This window comes from Pogoniulus pusillus, chromosome 13 (assembly GCF_015220805.1).
Source record: "Pogoniulus pusillus isolate bPogPus1 chromosome 13, bPogPus1.pri, whole genome shotgun sequence".
Lineage (NCBI taxonomy): Eukaryota > Metazoa > Chordata > Aves > Piciformes > Lybiidae > Pogoniulus > Pogoniulus pusillus.
The window spans coordinates 14,126,610-14,149,182 of NC_087276.1; the positions used below are offsets into that span (position 1 = coordinate 14,126,610).

A 22,573-nucleotide genomic window follows, 5' to 3' on the forward strand; every position below is an offset into this window, starting at 1 on the left:
ATAAAAAAGATGAAAAGGAAAATATTTTGAACATGCACCTCGATTTTACGGCCCTCTACCACGGTGCCGTGTAATTTCTCCCTCGCCCTGTCCGCATCAGCACTATTTTCGAAAGTTACGAAACCAAATCCCTGCATGCAGGAGGGAGAAGGGGGGAAAACAACATGCACATTATTATTTCAGTCAATGACCACTTGTTTGCTTATGTTCTCTCTCTTTAATTTAATATTGTCTTGTCCTCGCTTCATTTCTGTAACATGCAAATTAAGAGAAATTATAATCGTATCGAGATGTGCAATAAATAAGCGACAAATGTGAACAAACTGTTGCTGTTGTTTTTCTGTCATCAGTTAGATAATACCCTCTGAAAAGTTCAAAGAATGATACCCAAAAATACCTTTCTACATGTCACTACAGAGGAAAATAAATCTAACAATAAGAAAACGAAATTAAAAGAAACTAGTGTCTTCACATAGAAAAAAATGAACTAATGAGAAAAGAAAATGAACCACATTTTAATGACATGCAGATATCTCAATGAAAGAAAAAAACATGTGCACAAAATTCAACACTGAATGTCAATATACTCTAAAACATTGCCTACTTAATCATGCTGTTGTGATCATAAGAAACATTGTTCCCATGCAACACTAGGGTAACTTAAACTTCTGTCAAACTATACAGCCTTTACTTATTTTTTTATAAAAAAAAAAAAAGAGAAAAGAAGAATAAAGAAAAAAAAAGAAAATAAAAGGAAAACCACCAACAAAACAAAAAATACTTTTGGAACAAAGTATAAACTTTCTTGTATTAACAGAGCAAATAAAATCACATGATGTGAATAGAAAAAGAAACTCTGATAAAGGAATAAAAATGCAAATGTTTTGAATAAGTTCAACTGGTTCATTTACTATTTCTCTATAGTACGTTCCACATACAGAACATGCAGCTGGTAAAACCCCAAAGTCCCATCTTAGTGGGACAGGAGAGTGCTCAACAAATATGAAATTCTGCTTTGCTTTATAACATTAGGCTAAACAAACATTTCCAATCCCATTAAACTCTTTTTCTTGTGCTAATTTACATTAAACAAGGTTACATTGCTAAATACTTTTGAAAGGATCAGACCATTTGAGAGCCATACACCAACCCTTTGAAGTCATTCTTATATCAGCTCTACAATGCCTTTGCATGCTTTCTCAAAGTCATCCCAGTAACCAGCCTTCTACATTCCTGGTGTTTCCTAAGGCAAAACATTTGCAAGTCATACATGGCTGCTTTATACTTAGGCATTGCTGCACCTAGCTCAAATGCTACTCCATCTTTTTTCTTTCCTGCAACTTCAGCTTGAAGTACAAGTTAAAGCTTTTCCCTGTCTTGCTCCTCAGCCATCCACCATCTCCTCCATTCGATTCTCTAAGTTTTGTGGGCCATACTCACACACCTACTCTCTGCAGTTCTACTCCTTCTGTAGGTAGTGACTGATGAAACAAAAAAAAACAACAACCCAACAAACCAACAAGAACAAAAAAAACCCCAAATCACAACCAAACAAAGCAAAAAACCCCAAACAAAACAAACAACAAAACAAAAAAGGAAAAATATAGGTATACATTTATTTACACATTTTATATAAAGAGGAACCCAAACACAAAATGAAGGCAAAAGAAACACCAAACGTTGAGAAAAACAGTGCACGTGAACTACAAAACTCATTACAGGGCAATCTATTGAAAAAAAACCTTAAGGAACTACCTATTTCATTATATGGGTGTCTGGGGTTATTTTACCAACTGGAAGAACACATTTATTTGTGCAAGTTTGGAGTAGAAAAACTGACACTTATATACAGTAGGAGTTTATATTCCATTCTCTGCAAAGTAGCTTAAACACATTGTCTCCTGCTCTATTTTTTCTCTTTTAAAGCCACTCAAAAGGCTGAGCTCAGAAGTGCGCTATCAGCAGTTCCACTTTTGGCTGAAGCCATTCTGAAAACACCTGATTCCACACATTTTCTCCACTCTACTCTCCACACTTTTAGCACAAAGCCACGACCTCTCTTGTCACAAGACACTGAGGATGTAACTCTCTTTTGCCCGAAGCATCAGGAGTGTTCAGAGAACGTAAATCACCCTACTTGGTACTAACACTTTTTTTTAGATGCCTGCACAGGCTTTTCTTCTGCCTAAATACATCCTCAACTTAAAACTTTTCCTGTTCAACTGCTTCTTCCCATCTTGTCAAAGTTCTGTAAAATAAAGCTCATCATTTAAGCTGTCATTAAGAAAATTTTGCAGCAAGAAACTTCACTGATACCATCAATCCAACCACCTTGGCTACACAAAGGAGTATAAATTGCCCCAGTTCTGTTGCTCATCCCTCTCCTCCTTGCTGAGTGACTGCCTGTGCTCAGAACTTCAAACATGTGGTGCTGGTTGTTTAGCCACACTTTGAATTGGTCTTCTTGGCTCACAGCACTACCAGTTAATTTTGTTTTTCTGAACAACTAAAGGGAAAGATAAAAACCTAATTATATTAAAAAATTAGTAAAAGTTATAAAGTGGAGGCAGAAGCCAAGATAAGGCAGGAACTTCAAAGATTCTGCAAAGAATATTTCAGCATATTGTTTTTCATTTCTTGTGTTGTACATGTTCTCATCATTAACAATATTTAAATTAAGCTATTATTGTTTATGCAGATCTTTAATTTTATCTAGTGGACATAGGAACTCAATCACAGAACACAGATCCATTCACCACACGGCTAACTAGCTACACAAACACATTATCAATAACTTTAACATCCAAGTGGTTCAGCATCTACTTTACATTAGTGTGCTCTGTATTTCATTAGCCAGTAAAGCACACTCCTGCATTTCACTTTTAGAGTCTGTCAGATGAGTTAATAACAGCCAAGTGAGTAGGTGAAAAGGCTCTGATTTAATTTGGGAGGTGCTTTGGAGCTCCCCTTATTTGATGAAACATATGGCAACATAAGACAGACTAGTATATAGTTGTATAGAGTATTAATTTACAACTGTAACAAAGTGGCACTTGTTGATGTTCCTGTATCTTGGCAGCCTTGCAGTTATGCCTGAGACAAAAGCCATTTGCAGCTCTATGGAGAGCTCCAGTGATGAAACAGCAGAGTAGTGTTAAAATATGCACAGTAATGGAAGCTGCACTTCAAACTGCCCTTCCAAGTGGAGTGGCAAAGGCACAGAAAGGTACATTAGGAGCAAATCTTAATGTTACTTCCATCAATAGCTTCAGGAATTGGCAAAGGGAAGCCTCATTTAAGACAGGTTGCAGGAAAGATCTACATCAAACCAATGCTGAAATTCATGCAGTTCTTAATTAGAGTTCCAGAAGTCATTTGTGTTGCCAAACAATTCTAGCAAAGTTACCTTAATTATTATTATTATTATTATTATGTCCCCAAACAAGCAGAATTTTGTAGCATGAAACTTTTTTTTTTACTCTCCCTTCTGTTGGAGAAATTCTTGTTAGCACAGCACACAAGAATTACAAATATGAGCAACCCGTGCTGGGAATGTCCTTGAATCCATCTTGGGAGTTTAGATAGTAGGCACAGAGTAGCTTCCCCCCACATGCAACTGCAGGGGGTGGAGTGCAGCTGCAGGTGGGCAGAGTTTAGCCAGCCCCAGAGGCTGACCCTCAGATTGTTATGGTATACTGACCTATTGATGCCTTACATGTAACTCTCGACCCTCTGACTGTAACCAATCTTGGTGGAGCAGCCTCTTGCTAGAAGTGCATATAAGTCATTGTATCACGGAAATAAAGGGGATTTGACCATCTAACCATATTGGTGAACAAAGAGTCATCTTCCCATAGAGCTCCACTGAACGTGTTTTCCAACACCCTTCTACAGAATTTATTGTTTATGGTGGTGTTGCACCGTTATGTTTTCTGATTATGCAATTCCATTCTTCTTAACTATTATGGTATGAAAAAGAGCTTATTTCTGCTGAGTGTGCAAAAATCCTTTTAAACATTAATTATTGGAATAAAAAGTAATAAACAAACCCAGAAACAAACAAACAAAATAACCCCTACCAATTCTCTTATGCCAAACTACAGCTAGAAACAAGGTTGAATTTTGATCCTGCAATTTTTTTTACCTGTACTCAGTTTGAGACCACTTAGTAGTCCTTTCAGTTTCAGTGGGATTTTATGAAAACATAGATAAGCACTGCCAGGAATGGGACTTTAATCTGGTGCATCTTAAATCCTACAGAATGGACATGAAATGATCAGATTAAATTAAAAAAAAAAGAAAGAAAGAAAAAAGAAGGCAAAAAATTTGCTCTTATTCCTGATCCTAACTCCTTAACTGCTAATAAATTCTTGTTATTCGTAATACTGTCTTTAATTTTTTATTTCATTGAGAGAATCTAACTGTACCTCTGCAAATCAAAATACTACACAGCTATAACTGAAACAGCTCTAAATAAGGTGAGAAGCAATATACAGAAGCACAGGGATGCATCACACAACTGTTTTAAGTATCTTCAGCAACTGACTCAGAGGCAGTGTGGATACACCAACCCAGCACTGCACAAAGTTCAATATTATTAGTATTTTATATCATTAACATTGAACAAGAATAGATCTTAGAGTGTCTGAAACAAAGGGTTTACTTGAAGCTATGACATCAAAAGAGGAAAACTGCTTTGTGAAATCCTTTCTAGGTGCTGTTTTTAGCGCAAGGCACTGAGATGTTTTCACTACTTCAAGACCACTATTAAAACCAACTCATTTCAGGAATACCTCCTCACCCCATCTGCAAACACATTTAAAAAGCCTTCTGCTTGTGCAGTCTGAGCCTGTTGTGATAGTTAAAAGCCCTACGCATGCACAATGTCAAGGCTCAACAAAGGTATAAACCACCATCATGATGTATCTACTCAGCTCCACTTCATTTTCCAGGCAAAGGTGGCAAGTGGGGGATGTCTTTTGAAATTTATAGCACTACCCAGTGGGAGCACTTTCCAGACAGGCAACGTTTCCTGCAAACACTACTGAACAGCCATAATTTAGTGATACTAAATTTCAACTAGAATAGCAGAGTCTAAGCCACTGAATTCCATATATTTTGGTTGTTTACTGAAAAAGTGGTAAATGTTCCAACAGTGTTAGGGCAAGCAGACAAGAGCACTAATTAGTGAATGTCAAAATAATTTTGGAATATAAACTAGAAAATCTCAACCACTACATAAGGTGATGGCTTTAAGTTTAGAATATGCATACAAACACATTAAAATGGAATTAAAATACATCTGATCCATGAGAGATTGATGATGTATCTGATTCTTGAATGACAGATTATATTATAATGGGAAATTAACTCTATGGCTAATAACAAATCATCTATGAGAGTTACAGGAAGACTGAAACACTGGTGGATAAACATTCTAGTGTGTCTGGCATGGCAGGGAAAGGAAAAAGCTACTACATGTAGGCCAAACATGAAGCTTCATAATGCAGCTGATGTTATAGGTGAGCATACTGCTGCTGTTAGCAAAGTCACAGCCATTCTACCTTGCTTTATTTCTTAAAGTATGCAATTAAGGCAAAGTAATTAAAAAAATTAAATATTTGCAATGCAATAACTCTTTTAATCAAATAAATGTTAAAATAGATTGCTTTCAAAGGGTTGGTGTACCGAAGCTTAAACTGGAGGAAAACATCTGCACTTAGGTAATCTAGAATGATCATGTATTTTCTCAGCTAATTCCTAGTGAGGACATTTAATAAGTATCATCTTTCATTTCAATAGGGGAAAAGAAACCCAACACCTCTCCTAATACAAACCTGCCTACAAACATCTCTAAGTACGGACTCATCTTAACAAAAAATAAACAAGATATTCACCACTGAAGACTAAAGACAGCAAAAATCAACATTTCCATTAACAAGGTAACAGTTTGGATTAGTTAAAACTACCCCCTTTAAAAGATATAAAGGAGTCAAATGATTTTCAGGCTGCTTAGGAAACTAAATGACAGCTCAGAAGTTGTTTTCACTATCATGAGCTTTCAGACATAGCTTTTTACAGCAGTGCAGTTGTTTCCATGTACTTAAGTAAACATTTAACCCAAAACTTAAAGTTCCATGAATGAATTAGACTGCTTACCTTGGAGCCTCGCTCATTAAAAATAATTTCAACATCTAAGATTTTACCAAATTGCTGCAAAGAAATAGAAAATTAATGTAAAAATTAAATAAGCTCAGCACTTTTTTTATACATTATACAATTTATTTACTTCTTCTAGTATTTGTTCAGAAAATGCCATGCCACATCAGAAAGTCGAGGAGTAGAAAAGCAAAGATAGTCAGGCACCAAAAAAGACATGCTGAAGAGAAGCCAGATTAATATTACAACTGAATCGTACATATCATTGCACTTGTCACTACCATTCCACATATGAACTTTAAACTCAGTGACATCACCTGACAAACTCATTAAAATGTGATCCCAGAGAAGTGGAAGCCCCAGTTTTATTTTTTCTTAATTTATTTTGCCTTTGTACATAATAGTTTAAATCCTTGTGATCCACCCAGTCCAGCTGCCATGACAGCTTTTACATGCATATTACTGGGATACCTTGTTAGGAGCATAAGAAAGACAACTAACAAGATAGGATTAACAGCTGTGTGAACACGGCTACCCTCTGCTCATCCTTCCCTCTGAAGACCCTTTGTTTCTGAAGACTTTTGGCACCTGCTTTCCAGAACATAAAAAGGAGTTTCGTTACCTTTGCTTTACAGGAATAAGATTATACCAACTGGGAGACTTGTGGCTGGCTTCAAGGAGTGAGGGTTTCTCACTGAAAAGGGATATCCCCCCTTAGTAATTCTAGCCTTACTAGAGTATAATTTGGAAAACCAGAATGGATGTCTACTTGTTGAGATATTTTCCCTGCTCATAATTGAATGTTTATTGTAATATTAGCAGTAACTCTTATTGCTTCTGACCTTCCAATAGCACCATCATTAGGTATGATTCACACACCCAGAACTTGATCATAGTTGCTAGCCCAAAGCAAAGGGCTCTATTGGACTTAGTCGCTAATTGTTTGTCTCAGGCCACGTTCACTTAGAACACTCTCTGATGTGGCACATTTTGTGATGTGACGCTGTTATTCCATATGCTATTAACATAGAATCATAGAATCAACCAGGTTGGAAGAGACCTCCAAGATCATCCAGTCCAACCTAGCACCCAGCCCTAGCCAGTCAACTAGACCATGGCACTAAGTGCCTCATCCAGGCTTTTCTTGAACACCTCCAGGGACGGTGCCTCCACCACCTCCCTGGGCAGCCCATTCCAATGGCAAATCACTCTCTCTGGCAACAACTTCCTCTTAACATCCAACCTAGACCTCCCCTGGCACAACTTGAGACTGTGTCCCCTTGTTCTATTGCTGGTTGCCTGGGAGAAGAGGCCACCCCCCACCTGGCTACAATGTCCTTTCAGGTAGTTGTAGACAGTAATAAGATCACCCCTGAGCCTCCTCTTCTCCATGTAGCATGGATCACTCTTAACACTGAGAAGTGATACAATATATTCAACAAAAAAAGTAGAAATCAGAGGCAGGCAAATGAGCCATAGCTGAATGACTCTGAAGATCTTCTGAAATGAGCCCATGCTCCATTTTTAAGACTGAACAGTTCCAGGCCAAAAAGAACAGTGTTCCTTCTCCAGCTTATTAAAGTGTTTCAACATGGTTATGAAAAATCAACCATCATTTGCTACCCCTAGGCTCATTTTATATTCTTGCATTCACCATCTAATTTGTGTTTTAACTGCAACTTTAGCCTACAAGCAGACATTGACTTAGTGTTTAACCATTCCTCCTCTCCTGTATTTATAGTCATATGCTCTGTGTGTAACATGGTCACGGTACAGCATTATCACACCTCACATCAGATATTTCATTTTAGTCTCAATTTGAAAGATAAATTTTACTGTTACCAAGACATTCTACAGCTGAAAAACTCCAGCCATTCTCCAGTGTTAGTGTTTTGAGACCTAAGACTTACAAACAACGAAAAGAAACATAGTTTTTATTCACTTAGAAATTACTATAATCCCTCAAAAATTTAAAATCTTTCATTTAATGGACTTTCAAATACAATCCATCTATTTTAAGTGGTTTGTTTAATTTAAATAAATTTGCATCTTTTTCTCTAGAGGCTTAATTACTCTGCCTTTTGCTATTTTACTGATAAGCTGTAGTAGCATTTAGAGGGAAGGTTACTTGTACGAAGTCAGACACAACAAAACACTCACTCTCATTTCCCAATGCTATACAAGGTTTCTTCTTCCAATGACTATCCTTTGCTTCATAGAAATAACTACTGAAAAACACAGTGCCTTAACTTACATACACATACATTAGAGTAGCTTAAAAGTCTCATCTAAATGTAAAAGATGGAAAGAAGTAGTGTCATGAAGTACTTGATGCTGCACTGTATAACAAAGTGTACTGCAGAAGATAATTAAGCTCTTACAGATCAGAAACAGGAAAGCAAGAGTAACAAATATCTAAGAGTACTAGCTTGGAAAAGCTAAAGCTAGGCTCTAAGAGCTGATCAAGGACTACTTCTAGATTTTATTTAGTGACATTTCATTCTAAGAGTTCTTAAAGCAGGGAGAAGAAACCCTGTCTAACCTCTCATGGTTATGAGCCCAGCATTGACAGCACATATGAGACATGTGGAACGCTGCCAAAGCACTTAAAGGTAGCTAATAGCCTGGGTGAGAATAAAAAAATTTAAAAGACTTTACAGAATAATACTGGCAACAACTTTAGTAGATTACAGACATACAATAGCTGTGGGGATGGGTGAGGGTTCCTGCTCCTGGGCTTCCTGCTGTAATTCAGCCCATGTCTTACTTCTATAAACTTGAGTCCCTTGCTCAAGAGGTCAAACACTATTTCACATCATACTCTCCCAAATCAATAAACACAAGCACATACATCCAGCTGTGTACAATAGGAATATAGAGGCATTCAATATTTTAAGCCAATGGAGATAGCTTCTTATTGAATGCCATACACACAAATACACCCATCTGTATCACATGCAGAAGAATCAGCAGCATTCCTTTTCCCAGTTGTGACTGGCAAATCTGATGTCTGGTTCTAAATAAATAAATCTTTAGTGACAATAGCTGAACAGCCTAAACCAGAGATACTGCTCTCACCATTGCCTATAAAATACCTATTGCAATGCAAATATGAAAAAGCAGAAACAAATGATGAGTACTTACACCAAACATTTGTCTAAGATCTGGATCTCGGAATCTGAATGGTATATTTGAGACGTGAAGTCTTTTTGGCTGTGATTTGTTTTCTGTGTTTTCAGAAGATTGTGTCTGTTGCTGGCCGTCGGTCTGTGCTGCATCATCTGTCTGCTAAAAGAGTAAAGCAAAATAAAGTAAAGCACACTAAGTATTTCAGCCATTTTTGCTGTAAAGTGAGGGTGGGCTTAAAAAATAGAAAAAAAGACTAAAAAGGAGTTCTCATCAAAGGTACTGAAGAATATCAGAAATGGAAACATACGGGGGAAAAATCCATTTCTGTACCGTCAAACAGTGTATGTTTTCAGTGACACCTTTAACATGGATTTGGAATGAAGTGGAGAATAGAAAGGAGATTATTATTTCTTAAATTTCTTTGTTATTAAAAAAAAAAAAGAAAAACACAAATGAATAAAAATCTCTCTCTATAATACCAGACTGCTGAAATCCTTTTAACCTCATCTGTGGTTGCCAACGGAAGAAACTGAGTCTCCATGTCCAAACAACAGCCTACTTGTGGAAGCAGGCCATAAACTTAGAAGATTAATACTTTCACTCAGAGGTCACTGAGACTTTGTACTGACATACTAGATACCACTTGGTAAGCAGTGCTGGTGGGCACTAGAGGCTCATTTTGTCTAGAAAAATGGTCACCATGATGGAAGGAGCCTTGAGTGGTGAAAGTTTACAGAAGTGTAACTGGTGAGGAAGGTTGTTTGACACAGAAGTGAGACCCAGGGACAAAGTTGCACAGATTTTCTTTCTTATCAATATAAAGTCATAGCATGATACTTCTTACAGGAATAGTGTTCCCTAATTTAAAAAGACTATTTTATAATTGAAAGACATTTTTGTGTATTACAAGTTGACAAACAAACAATTATAATTGCCTAGAGAGATTAGTTAAAAACACGCTGCCCTTCATTTCAAGACTAAAGTTAACCAATGCTGGTCTATCAGTATAGTATGGAAACTTCTCACCTGTTCTTTAGTTCTATCATACAGTGTCTAATCAATCATTGCACACTGTGCTAGTTTGAAGCTAGCTAGAATGTTTTGGTGAAAATAACTAGATTACAGGTTGTAAAAGGAAAACAATGGTGATGTCTACTTCTCTCATAGGCTTACTGAGATGTATAAAAGTGTAAGTCAAAACATAGATAACACACTCGACACCACTCTCGCGTGGGCTGCTGGCTGAGCTGCAGCTCTCTAACCTCACCCTCCAATTTGGACTAATCCACTTTGCTTCCTAACTCCCTGGCCGAACCTCTATTCTTCCTTGGGACTGGGGTAAGGTTGAGAGGGGCAGGGGGAAGGTGAAGGGGTGGTTGAGAGCCCCTTCTGGGAACTCAGGTTTCTGGGAGGGGAGCTGTGTTTCTCTATTACCTTTTACCTTGTATATTTCTGTATATAACTGTATATACTGTAAATATCTGCTTGTATATTATGCCAGCTGTAAATATAAGCTTCATTCATATTTCCAGAGCCAGCTGAGTCTAGTCTGTGTGATTTCTAATGTGCGGGGGGGGTGGGGAGAGGGGGGCGGTGAGGAACACCCAAACCATCACACACACAAAGCACACATTCACCAGAAGAATTATTTTGGATAGGCACGTAAAACCAGCATAGTTATTTTCTTTAGCACTGGTAGAAGAGATTTGGAAGAATAGAAGAGGAAAGAAAACAGCTGAATGGAACCACAGGGATCATCTTACAGCTTTTCCTCTGTCTTTTCTGTCCTTTCTCTTCTTTCCAACCATATTAATCTTCCAAGTATTCATTTTTTGTCTTTTGTTCTGAAGTCACAGTTCAGCTTGTCTCTCTTTTTTTTTATTACAAACAAAAGTCATGCACACACACACACAAAAAGAAACTTTCCATTTCTTGCTAGTATCAAATTTCTTTTAAGAGACAACAATTTAACCAAAATAGGAATAGTTAAATAAAATGAACCTTACCACATGGTTTTAGTACCAATATGCCTGTTGAAGAAGCAAAAGAACTTAAACAGAACTCATCATTTACATCAGCACAAAATACATATTAATTGAATTTCAGTATGTTAAATTGAACATCATCTTCCCCAGTAAATGCAAATATTTGCAAACTCAGAGCACAAACATCTACAACTGCTGGTACTACCTACACTTCTGGGCTCAGAACACTTGACAAAGGAAGTTCCTCATCACTTCTGCAGAAGTGTTCCTCAGCAGTGCCTCCATCTTATGTGATACTCTAGTACTCATGCAAACACTTCTCTGCACTATGGAAGGGTTCTCAAGTGACGCAAAGAACTGGAAATATCTCAAATGTAAATCTCAAACTGAATCAGTGTCACCACATCTATTCATCTGCTGCTCCCTGAAATCACAGGCAGAAACTAAACAGCTCATCTTTGTAAATTTCTACAGATTTAAATACTAAACACAGCTGTTAAGAGACAAAAACATGTTCCACATCAATCTCTTGATATCTAAAACTAAAAAAAACAAAGTTTTGATTTAGTCAACTGTTCCATCCCGAGGCATTGCAGAGAATGCTTTCTACCTTCAGACCTTAAAAGGAGACAAACAGAAAGGAAATTAGGTGTATGAGAGCAGGTGGGGGGATGAGTGATTGGAAACTCTTCAACTATAAAACTCCAGAAGAAGATTTTAAGGTCAATTAGAGTAATCTGAAAAGAATTGAAGAATTCTGAAGGTAATATGTAGCTTTAGGTCCAAAGCGTGCCCCAGGAAGAAATTATATAATCAGCATACTGTATAAATGCTAATTGGGAAAAGTAATTTCTGTTCATTGTGTTAATATAAACGATTGAAAACAAGGAGTAGGAAGACTGAACTGTGCACTACTAGCATACCAAAACATCAGAAGCAACTTTTCTACCAAGAAAGTGAACAGATACATTGCCAACAAAACCCCAGCGAGGCTTCTGAATACACTAAAATGAACTACGGGTGAAGAGGGTAAATGCAAGTACTGTGATTTTCTGGGTATCCTCTTTGATTTTACCACTTTCAGTCACAGAAATCTGAAATTTACTGTTCCAGCAAAGAAATTTTCAGAGTTTGGGCAGCAAGGACTGAAAACCAGAATTTCACAGCCATCAAAAGATCCATACCTGCAAATGTCCTTAAAGAAGTTTATGGCAGAAATTAACAGAGCTAACCCATTTAAAACACATTAAAAGGCTCATCAACGTAACAGGCTCTTTACAAAGCATATTATCATCCAGAAATCTGCAGATGTGCCTAGGAGACCTGAGGAAGAACAACTGCAAATTGAAATTGCAATGTGAAGCTTATTCAAAAATTTCCAAAGCATTTCTGAGTAACACTGTGGAGGTAAAACAGAAACAGGACAGGCTGGATTTTGCAAAATCTCAGACAGGAAAGTTTCAAAGCCCTGTGGACTTAAAGAGCTAGAATGCAATGTACCTTACACATAAATAATACATTGCAAGAGAATATTTTTGTTGCTAGAGGATTTAAAGGCCAGTGTTTGATATTCCTCTAGAAATTAACTGAAGTTAGTATATGACATTAACCTTGCTACATCCCTGAAGTCTTGTATTCAAAACGTACAAGTCCTGATCTGTTACAGGTTTGGTCTATTTGAATATCCTCTCATGACTCAGTCAAGAAAATTATTACAATTTATGCAAACCAAATAAATAAATAACCCCCCTCTGGCCTTATCATTAAGCAGAAATTACACAAAAGGGAGCATAGTCTCTGCTTCTTTTCACAAGTGACCTAATTTTCCGAGTACAAAGCTGCATCAGATTTACTTTCACACATCCAAAAGCCATTAATTTTGTGAAGAGATCACAATTCATAAAGCAACTTGTCAACACATTGCCCCTGAAACTATCTTCTATCTAGTGGTCCTTGTTTTTCCCAGTGTGTGTACTTGGGGGGGTTCCACTGCAAATTCATAGATAACTTGTAATCCATAACCATCTTGTTTGTGGAACCGCTCTTTAACCAGTGATTTTTCAGGCTATATTTATGCAGTTTCTTTATACCTCACATTTGATGTTTTTGAATCACACCTTATTCTTTCCACACAATAGCTAAAATTTATCAAGACAATTTAGAATCCTACTCTCGTCCTGCAATGTGCTCGCAGACCTTCCCAGCTTGGTATTGTTGCAGATTTAATAAGTATACACCACTCCATCATTCAGATTATTAATGAAACCACTGAAAAACACTGAGTCACCAGAAATCCCTGCAGACCTCCTTTTCATCATTCTTATTCTGATGGTAAGTTGCTTAAACACAGTTCCCAGTTTCTCACCCAATCTAGTGACAATATTTCCCAGCTTCACTAAACTCATAGCTTCTGTGAAAGTGTGAAAGCCTATGAAAAGTGAAATACAGCATTCAAAGCTTCTCCTTTGCTCATAATCCATTGCATCTTTTTGACAAATCTGTGCTTATGGCTATTCCCTTGACAATAGCAGGTTCAAAAAAAGCAGTGTGCCTTAGACTTAGAATCATAGAATACAATCACAGAATGCACTGGGTTGGAAGGCACCTCTCGAAGACATCCAGTCCAACATCCCCAACTAGATCACATTGCTCAGCTCCCCATCAAGCCTGACTGTGAATGTCTCCAGGAATGGGGCCTCCACCATCTCCCTGAGCAACCTGTTCTAGTGTTCCACCACCCTCATAGTAAAGCACTTCTTCCTAATGCCCAATCTAAATCTACCCTGCTCTAGGGTAAGCCAAGAAGTAATGCTCCAAACAGACTGGGAGCTGAAAGCTGAAGTAATACAGTCCCTCAGTGCTAGAAGAAATCAACAGCAACTGCAGGTTCTCAGCACCCTTGAAATGACTACAGCTTGGCTTTTCTCCCACATATGTCAGTCAGCACTATCAGGTTAGCTTGTAGCTATGAGGTGTAAGATGCCATTTGTCATCTTCACCAAAAGGTCATTTCCACTGATTTGCTACATGACTTTTTCTGGTCCCACTGGGAATGTACTGCTAATTTTTAAAATGTAATAAACAGTTACAGATTTTTAGCAAATTATTGATGAGAATTGCCTGGAGGGAATCACAGGATGATTACTTTGGCATCCTTTCAACAGACACTGCTACGACACCTTATTTATGTAAAGAAACATTTGCTATGGATATTTATTAATAAACCATTGCACACAATTGCAAATTTTCAGCACCATTTTATGTCACAAATGTTAAAAGAAGTTGCTGAAACCTGAATCCTTTAATGACTGTTGATTGCATTTGCAGGCACTTCATACAGAATTGAGACGCTCAATTTTCCATAATAATTTCTAACTCAGTCGATATATATGAGCTAAACAAGTTTAATCTTGGTGAAATTTAATTTAGGTATGGACAATATTCTGATAAACTCCTGTAAGGAAAGCCTACAGCTACCCAGAAATATGTCCTCATATGTCAATTTTAATTTATCATTTCAGGGAATAAATATTCCTCCCTATCTTTGGATCCTCTATCATGCTATTATTATCCATTTATAGTTCTCTTTATAGTTCACTTTTCTCTTGACCTTTGTCCAACCTTATTCAATATGTACATATCTCCATTTTAATAAAAAATCACTGGTTTGCCTTGTTATCATCTCAGAAATATCGAGGAGAAGCAATTTAGCACAAAAAATGAGGATGCAGATCTATCCCCTCAGAAAAATAAACATCATGAAACTGACTTCTTGAGCTAGCCAGTTGAAATGAAATGGATATGCTTGTAATGGAGCACTTCTGTCACGAGGATAGGCTGAGGTTGCTTAGAGAAGATTCCAGGGGGACCTTAGAGCTGCTTTCCAATAAATGAAGGGATCCTACATGAAGGCTGGAGAGGGACTTTTTGTAAGGGTGTCTAGCAATGGGAAAAGGGGGAATGTTTTTTAACTGAAGAAGAGTAGGTTTAGACTGGATCTTTGGAAGAAGTTCTTCAGTATGAGAGGGGGGGTGAGACTCTGGAACAAGCTGCTCAGGGAGGCTGTGGATGCCTCTTCCCTAGGGGTCTTCCAGGCCAGGCTGGATGAGGCTATGAGCAGCCAAGCCTAGTTTAGAGGTGTCCCTGCCCATGCTGGGGAAGTTGGATGAGATGATCTCTAAGGTTCCTTCCAATTTAAGCCATTTTACAATGCTATGATTAATACTGCCCAGGTGTAGCAACGCATTAATATTTATTACTGAAATTAGCAAACCAGCTACCAAAGGAGGTCTAAATGATAACAAGTACGATTTTAAGAAAACAAGTAGTAGAATCAGATGCCCCTGTATATCATATTTTGTTACAGCAGCTATGAAGTAATTTTTCACAATATTTTCAGGGGAAAAAACCAAAATACACAGAAAAGCCTTCACTACTCTGCATTCAGAAGACATTGCTATCAAAGCCAATGGAAGTTATGACTGACAGAAAACTTTTCTTTGAGCTTCAGTTGTCTTCATTATTTCTGCATACTTTACAGGAATGTGTCTTGACTAACTTTCTCTATTATCAGTATATCACCACCTAGGTGATACATACCCCTTGCCATTTCTGCTCAAATCATAGGCTGCTTTCTGGTTCCTATTCCACCAGATATTTGCAGTTATAAAGAATTAAAGAATCTTACTATGATATAGTATTAAAAATTATGATAAAAGTGATAAATGCAGAAAAAGAAAATCAAATTCTCACATACACAGAAATAAATTGAGATTACTTCCATTTAGCAAGTTACTGAAGGCTTAGGTGCTAGAACAAATTACAACTGAAAACAGCTTAGGTGCTAGAACAAATTACAATTGAAAACATTCTTACAGGTAAACAGAACCAAATGACAGAATGAGCTTACAGAAAGCATGTTCTAGAACACCAGCATATGGGAAGCCAGAGAAGCCACTCTTGTAAAGAGAGTGTTGCTCTCTTTTTGGCAAGTGAACTACCAAGAGTCATTGGCCATGCCATGTGATAACCAGGGAACACATCATCCAGTGTGCTGCCCCAGGATCAGCCTGCACAACTGATTTCTGATATTGCAAAAGAAAATGACTATGATTTACTGAAAATCTGTAATTGAAAAGAAACTTTTTCTAAAACATTTTAGCTAATTACTTCTCTTTGTTTCACTTCCCAGATTTTTCCCAAGAATTAAAAAAAAAACCAAAACAACTGAGGAAAGCTACTAAACAAGATATTTTTCTAGATAAAATAAACCCTAGAATTTCATGATTTAATGGGGGAGACACTATTTACAAAGGTATGTAGTGCTACAACAAGAGACAATGCTTTTAAACTAGAGCAGGGTAGATTTAGACTGGACATCAGGAAGAAGTTCTTTACTATGAGGGCAGTGGAACACTGGAACAGGTTGCCCAGGGAGGTGGTGGAGGCCTCATCCCTGGATACAGTCAAGGTCAGGCTTGATGGGTCTCTGAGCAACCTGATCAAGTTGGGGATGTCCCACATTTGGACAAGGTTTGGACAACATGCCCTCTAGAGGTCCCTTCCAATCCATGCATCCTATGATTGTAATTGGAGAAAATATCATCTCCCTCCACCTTTCTTTCAAGACCTTCCTAATCCAAATTCACAATTTATTTCACCCTGAAATACATTCTTTAGGTGAAAAAAAAACCTGTATGCTTGAAAACCTTCATCCAGCTCTAATACAAACCCATTTCCCAGGTTACCCCTGAGTGGACACAAGAGTGTCATCTCCCATCCTTCCTCAGCACTTGTGGCAAAATCATTGCATGCAATAACAGAGAATGTTCAGTGAACCTGAAATCGGAGAGGGCTGTGTGTACACCCTTTGGGCACAAAACACAATTCCATCCTCCTTCCCTACAAATACACATTTTCTGTATCTCTTTCTGTCTGTAACCAAAGCTGGCCCTATAATTTTCTTAGACTGGAAGGGTGAGTGTTACACTGCCCCTCCACTCTTTTTAATCTTTCATTTCCTACAAAACAACAGCAGTGTAGACAAAATCCTTCCCCCTCAAATTCTGTTTCAGTTTAATGAAATGCTGCCACTACTGAAAGAACAATGACCTCAGACTCAGATTTGAAAGAGTAAATGGAATGTAAATGGTAGGAATGCCTAAAATTGAATCAAACTGATTATCTCTTCCCAGATAAAGTGAAAAGAAGTTGTATTAGAATAGCCAAAAACAACGAACTTTGTCTTGGCTCTTCTGTTGTCTGTAAATAAATACAAATCAGTTGCATGTTTTTCCAATCTACACCAAGCCTAAAGGAAGAGCAGCCTAACTCTAGTAAAAATAACCTGTAAAATACATATGGGAAGGAAAAAAAAACCCAACAGACAAGAAAAACAATTGATTGTTTTTGGAAATAACATGTAAAGGCAAATTTAGGTGCAATGCTGAGTGCCTTGTGTATACACACCCACATAAAGGTACAGCTCTTTAGAATTTAGCATTTCTTTAAATGCTCATTACACTTGGAAAAAAAAATGCTCAAAACAGCACCTGTTTTTTTTTCCTGCTGCACCAATCAAGTTATTTCTCAAAGAGAAAGAGCTTGTGAATGTCTTCTAGGCATTATTTGATTAAGTCGACAATATTATGTGAGCAATGGTTGAGTACCCACTGTGCTGTACTTTTGACCAAATTGATTTGTGTAATGAACACTTGCTCTGTCTCTTCTCTAGCCTGAATAGGCCTCTTGATTTAACCAGTGGTGCTGCAAGCCAAGTGAATTTACAGCCCCCATAGTCATTCTCTCTCAATCTGGAGAGAATAGCAGCAGCAGTACATGACCAAGCATAATTCAATACATTGTGCTATAAGCGCAGAAAATAATATCAGAGAGCTCTGCAATATACCTGTTTGATTTGATTTGTAAACCTGATAAAAAAGCAATTGAGAAAAGTTCAGCAGAAAAAATATATATGTGTCCTGAGCAAAAATATAACCATACTGAATGTGTACAAAGAACTGAAAAAATCATGCATAGTAAATCAACTTCATACTGTCCTTAGATAATATTGCACATTTTCCATTTAAAAAGGATCCAGATTCTGAAAAGTTACCTTTCCATTTAAAAGTGAGCAGAGTGAATAATTCAGAAATGAGTTTGGGACTTTGTGAAAAAGCTGTTTCCCAAATACACTACAAAGAGTGGATTGAGAAATCCATGAGCATTAAGTAGATTAATTAATCATACTGAGTTTGATAAATTTCTATTCTGAAAAGCCCCAGCTCTGCATCGTGCTTCTCAGAAGCATAATGACACAGAGGAAAAAGAGCTCCCTAAGCAGATACATCTGTTGGTACTTAAACGATTGTTACACAAAGGTTTACATAGGGAAAAAAATTCTATCACTGTGTGTTTTTGCCACTGTGATAAACATTACCAGACATATCTGTGACTTTTCTTATCAGCTGCACCTCTGTTATCCTTTTCTCATGACTACAGGTTAATAGTAAAGTCTCACTTTCAGGCTATCACAAGGTGAGATTCCTTTTTTCTTTAGTTCTAAATACTGTAAGTACTTCATATTGCAAAACATGCAGCTCATACCACAACAGTTTAGCCCCTTCAGAATCCATTCCTGAAGACAATGCACACTGCTCTTTGTTCTGCTCTTGTGCAAAGTGCACATAGGTGTGGGACTTGCCATTAAGCACAAAGAAATGTAATACAATCTTGACTGCATTTGATAATGGTGCTAAATGCCTTGAATAACTGTGAATATTTTGTTCTCTGAGAATGCTTGGTGTCAGAGACACTGAGACTTATACCCTGCAGGGAGAACCCTGACTTGTTTTCAGAGGTAATATTCCTTTTCAATTCATCTGAGTCAGGATTTCACCCCAATATTATGCTCACTTAAGAAAGTAATTTCCCCATTCCTATTAATTTCATTCAATTCCCCAGATTACAAAAGGTATAACATTCCTGTTTTCATATCCTTTACAAAAATAGTTTAGTATCCAAAGCACCAAATGAAAGAACCCAGAGCAATTACTTTGTCACCACATTCTATGACAGTTCTGAAAAGAAACATGCACAGCAGCCAAGTCACCTTGTCCTGTCTCTAAAGTACTAAGCTATCACACTGGACATTGTCCAGTCTATTAGTCCATAAGAACAGCCCTCCCTTCCATTTCATTACTGGCAGAAGTATGTTAGATGGTCAGTTGTGCCTATTAATAAAATACATTTTCTGAAGCTGAGTTGAAGTCCAAGACACAAACACTGAGCTTGCAAGCTGCACAGCATTTTGGTGCCCCAAGTGATGAAGCTGGGCAGAGCACCAATCCTGGCTGTTTCATATGGGCAGAGTAGATATAGTCATAACATTGTGCTTCACAGGAAAGCAATTCCTTCATGCAGATTGGCATTTAGAAACAACGGCAGAAAGATCTGGCTGCTCTTCTGCACGAGCTCAAGCAATATTCTAATCATCTAATGAAAATATTTCTCTTAAGACAGTTTCACATCAGACAAGGAAGTTCAGACCAGAACAGCCCTTGCACAATTTCAGTTCCCAATACCCCATGTCACACTCAGTGTACGTACATGTAGTCCAAGCAGTAATGTTGCCTGAGGACAAAGTCTTATTGAGTGATTTGGCTGTGGCAATTAATGAGGCAGGAATTACAGTAGTTAATTTTATTTCTGGCAAGCCCTGCCCATAACTATATGCAAATTAGTTAAATTTGGGTTCTAATTCAGTCGGGAAAATCTTCACAAGGATGCTTATGGGCAATTCATTCATTTAGTACAGGGGTCCTCAAGCTATGGCCCAGGGGCCAGATACAGCCCCTCAGGGTCCTCAATCTGGCCCAAGGGTGTTTACAGAACCCCACCACCAGGGATTGGGGGGGAAACCAAGCAGCCACTTCTTGCCACTTAATCCACTCGCTGGCCTCTGCAGCCCCCAAGCACTCGCTGGGACTGGGCTGGAACCAAACCACAGTCCAGCCCCTGACAGTGCCTGAGGGGCAGTGAACCGGCTCCCTGCTGAAAAAGTTTGAGGACCCCTGATTTAGGAGAACAAAAACTGGAAAAGTTTAGCCACAAAATGGCTTTGCCTGGAGCCCTAGGGAAAGTCTGTTCTACTTACTGCAGTGGAGTAGAAATTTCAAGATAGTCCCTGGCTCCTTTGTGACAGTGTTAGAACTGTTTGGCTTTTGAGAAGCTTCTAGATCTTCCCAGGGGGATGGGAAAGACGCAGACAATCTCTGACCTAATCCTGGTTCCTCTTGGCATGGAGGTTTGCAGAGGTGCAGGCAGGATCTCTTGCAGATGTGCAGACAGCACTGTATTGGTGGCACTTCTTGCCATGTCATGAGGCACTTAAATGCCTTCTCCTGGGAAACTTGAGGAACTTAAGTTTCCATGAGGTTCAAGCCCAAAACATTAGGGCTAAGTTGGTCTGAAGCAGCAGGCAGAGCAGAACATGTTGTCCAAGAGCAGTGAGGCAGAAGCAGCTCAACTGCTTGCAATTTAGCTGAATTTCTCTTATTTGCCTGAGCGCAATGGCTCCTTTGGCCACAGAGCTTCACCAATCAAAATGGCATTTGCAAAACTGACCGTATTAGGTGACACCAGGGCTTGCTCACCCTTATTTGGGCAAGACACCAACAAGTACCTAAACACCTGTGGGCAAACCAGGACATTTAACAGGCCTATTAGCTTTCCAGGATGCTGAACCAGTGATAAAGATGACCAACAACACCATATAGGTGTATGGCATCTTGCCCAACCACTAGCAGCCGACACAGAGTCACAAGCAATGCCATGGCTTTGGTGGGCTGTCAGGGACCTTTGGTGTAGGGGTGTGGCAAAACAGTCAGTTTTGAAATGTCCTCTCAAAGCAGGCAAGAGTTGTGTCCTCCCTTTATTCCCCCAGCAGTGTGTTCTGAGGGAATCTTACCTGACAAGAGCACCATGGGCAGCATCTTTCTCCTGTTGACATCCATCAGAGGTAGGATGTGGGCAGTCTGTCTACTGCCAATATTGATCAAGGGGCAGGGTGTTAGGATGCTTCTTTTTCCATAATAAGAGACAATCACCTCCCCTCTGGCATATTTTATGTTAGAAGAAGACAAGGTAAGGTGGCTGACTCTGAATGGGACATTTGTTTTAGATCCACTGCAGCGCAAAAGTACACCCCAGTGGAATCTCTTAATCCAATTTACAGACAAATGAAAAAGAACCTGAATAATTTTGTGCTTTGCTTCAGCAGTTCCTATGGTTCCTGCTATTAAACATGCTTTGGGGCTTCAAGATACTGAGTATCATTCCAGGTTGAAGACTTTAAAGCAATACTGATTATTTTTTTCATTTCTAGATGGATGCATTCTGGATGCTGATACCACAGGCTACAAGAAAGCACTGCTATTATTGTGATAGCTTATGCATAGAAAGCTAGCAGCCTAAATAAGAGATCATTAATTTTGAGGACAGATAGGAGCAATAAAATAGGTTTCTTAAGCTTCTGGTACTGCAGGGCAACCAAAGAGTTATTAATTACTTGGCTACATTAATTATTTCCCCAATCTATCTCCCTTAACAATATGGAATATAACCCTTACATAGTGCTTTATGTCACCATTGCTGGCTCATCATTTTTCTTCTGAAACAGTCAGCAGAATCCCAGGGAGTAGCATATCAATCATGTTTGGAGTGGAATCACCAGAAACCAGAGATGTCTTGGATTCTGAAAGTTGTATCAGAATTTTGCTGGTATGAAGAACAGATATAATTTTTGAAGAACATTCATAACAGGATTTAACAGAGTCCTGAGAAACGAAGCAGTTGCCAAGTTCAGTTAAGGACATCCAATTGACTTCATCATATCAATAACTTGAAATGGGAGACAGAATTATAGTAGGCTGCCTTAATGTATTATTTATTGTTTGTATTGATTCAATAACTATTTGTGACTGCCTACTGATCCCATCCGTGAGTATCACAACAGCAGCAATTAATGAAACTGTTCTCTAATCAGCTGCATCCTGGCTCCCTTAGCCAAGAAGGAAAAACATAGTCTCTGTACAGTTCAGGAGTTCATTTTATATCTACCCAAATAAATTAATTATTGTGGTATTTTCAAAAGATAATTTAAAATAGATTCCTTGGCCCTATCCTTAAAAAAAAAAAAAAGAAAAAAAAAAGAAGCAGTAAGTCCAGGAAATCTTTTACTGGTCAAAGGACAAAAACATTAATTTCATCTAAATGAAATATCTTAAGTAGTCATACACAGG

At 38.1% G+C, this 22,573-nt stretch overlaps 1 protein-coding gene across 36 annotated transcripts in view; it reads right to left on the reverse strand.

The window, feature by feature from the left end:
- The window catches only part of RBFOX1 (RNA binding fox-1 homolog 1), a 1,229,664-nt gene that overhangs the window by 94,933 nt on the left and 1,112,158 nt on the right, over positions 1-22,573 (reverse strand). For all 36 annotated transcript variants that reach the window (XM_064153056.1, XM_064153048.1, XM_064153051.1 and 33 more), the window contains 3 exons: positions 9,304-9,447; positions 6,160-6,213; positions 39-131 (listed from right to left, as the gene is read on the reverse strand). In XM_064153056.1, the coding sequence (XP_064009126.1) occupies positions 39-131; positions 6,160-6,213; positions 9,304-9,447 (291 nt within the window). The remainder of the gene's footprint in view (positions 1-38; positions 132-6,159; positions 6,214-9,303; positions 9,448-22,573) is intronic.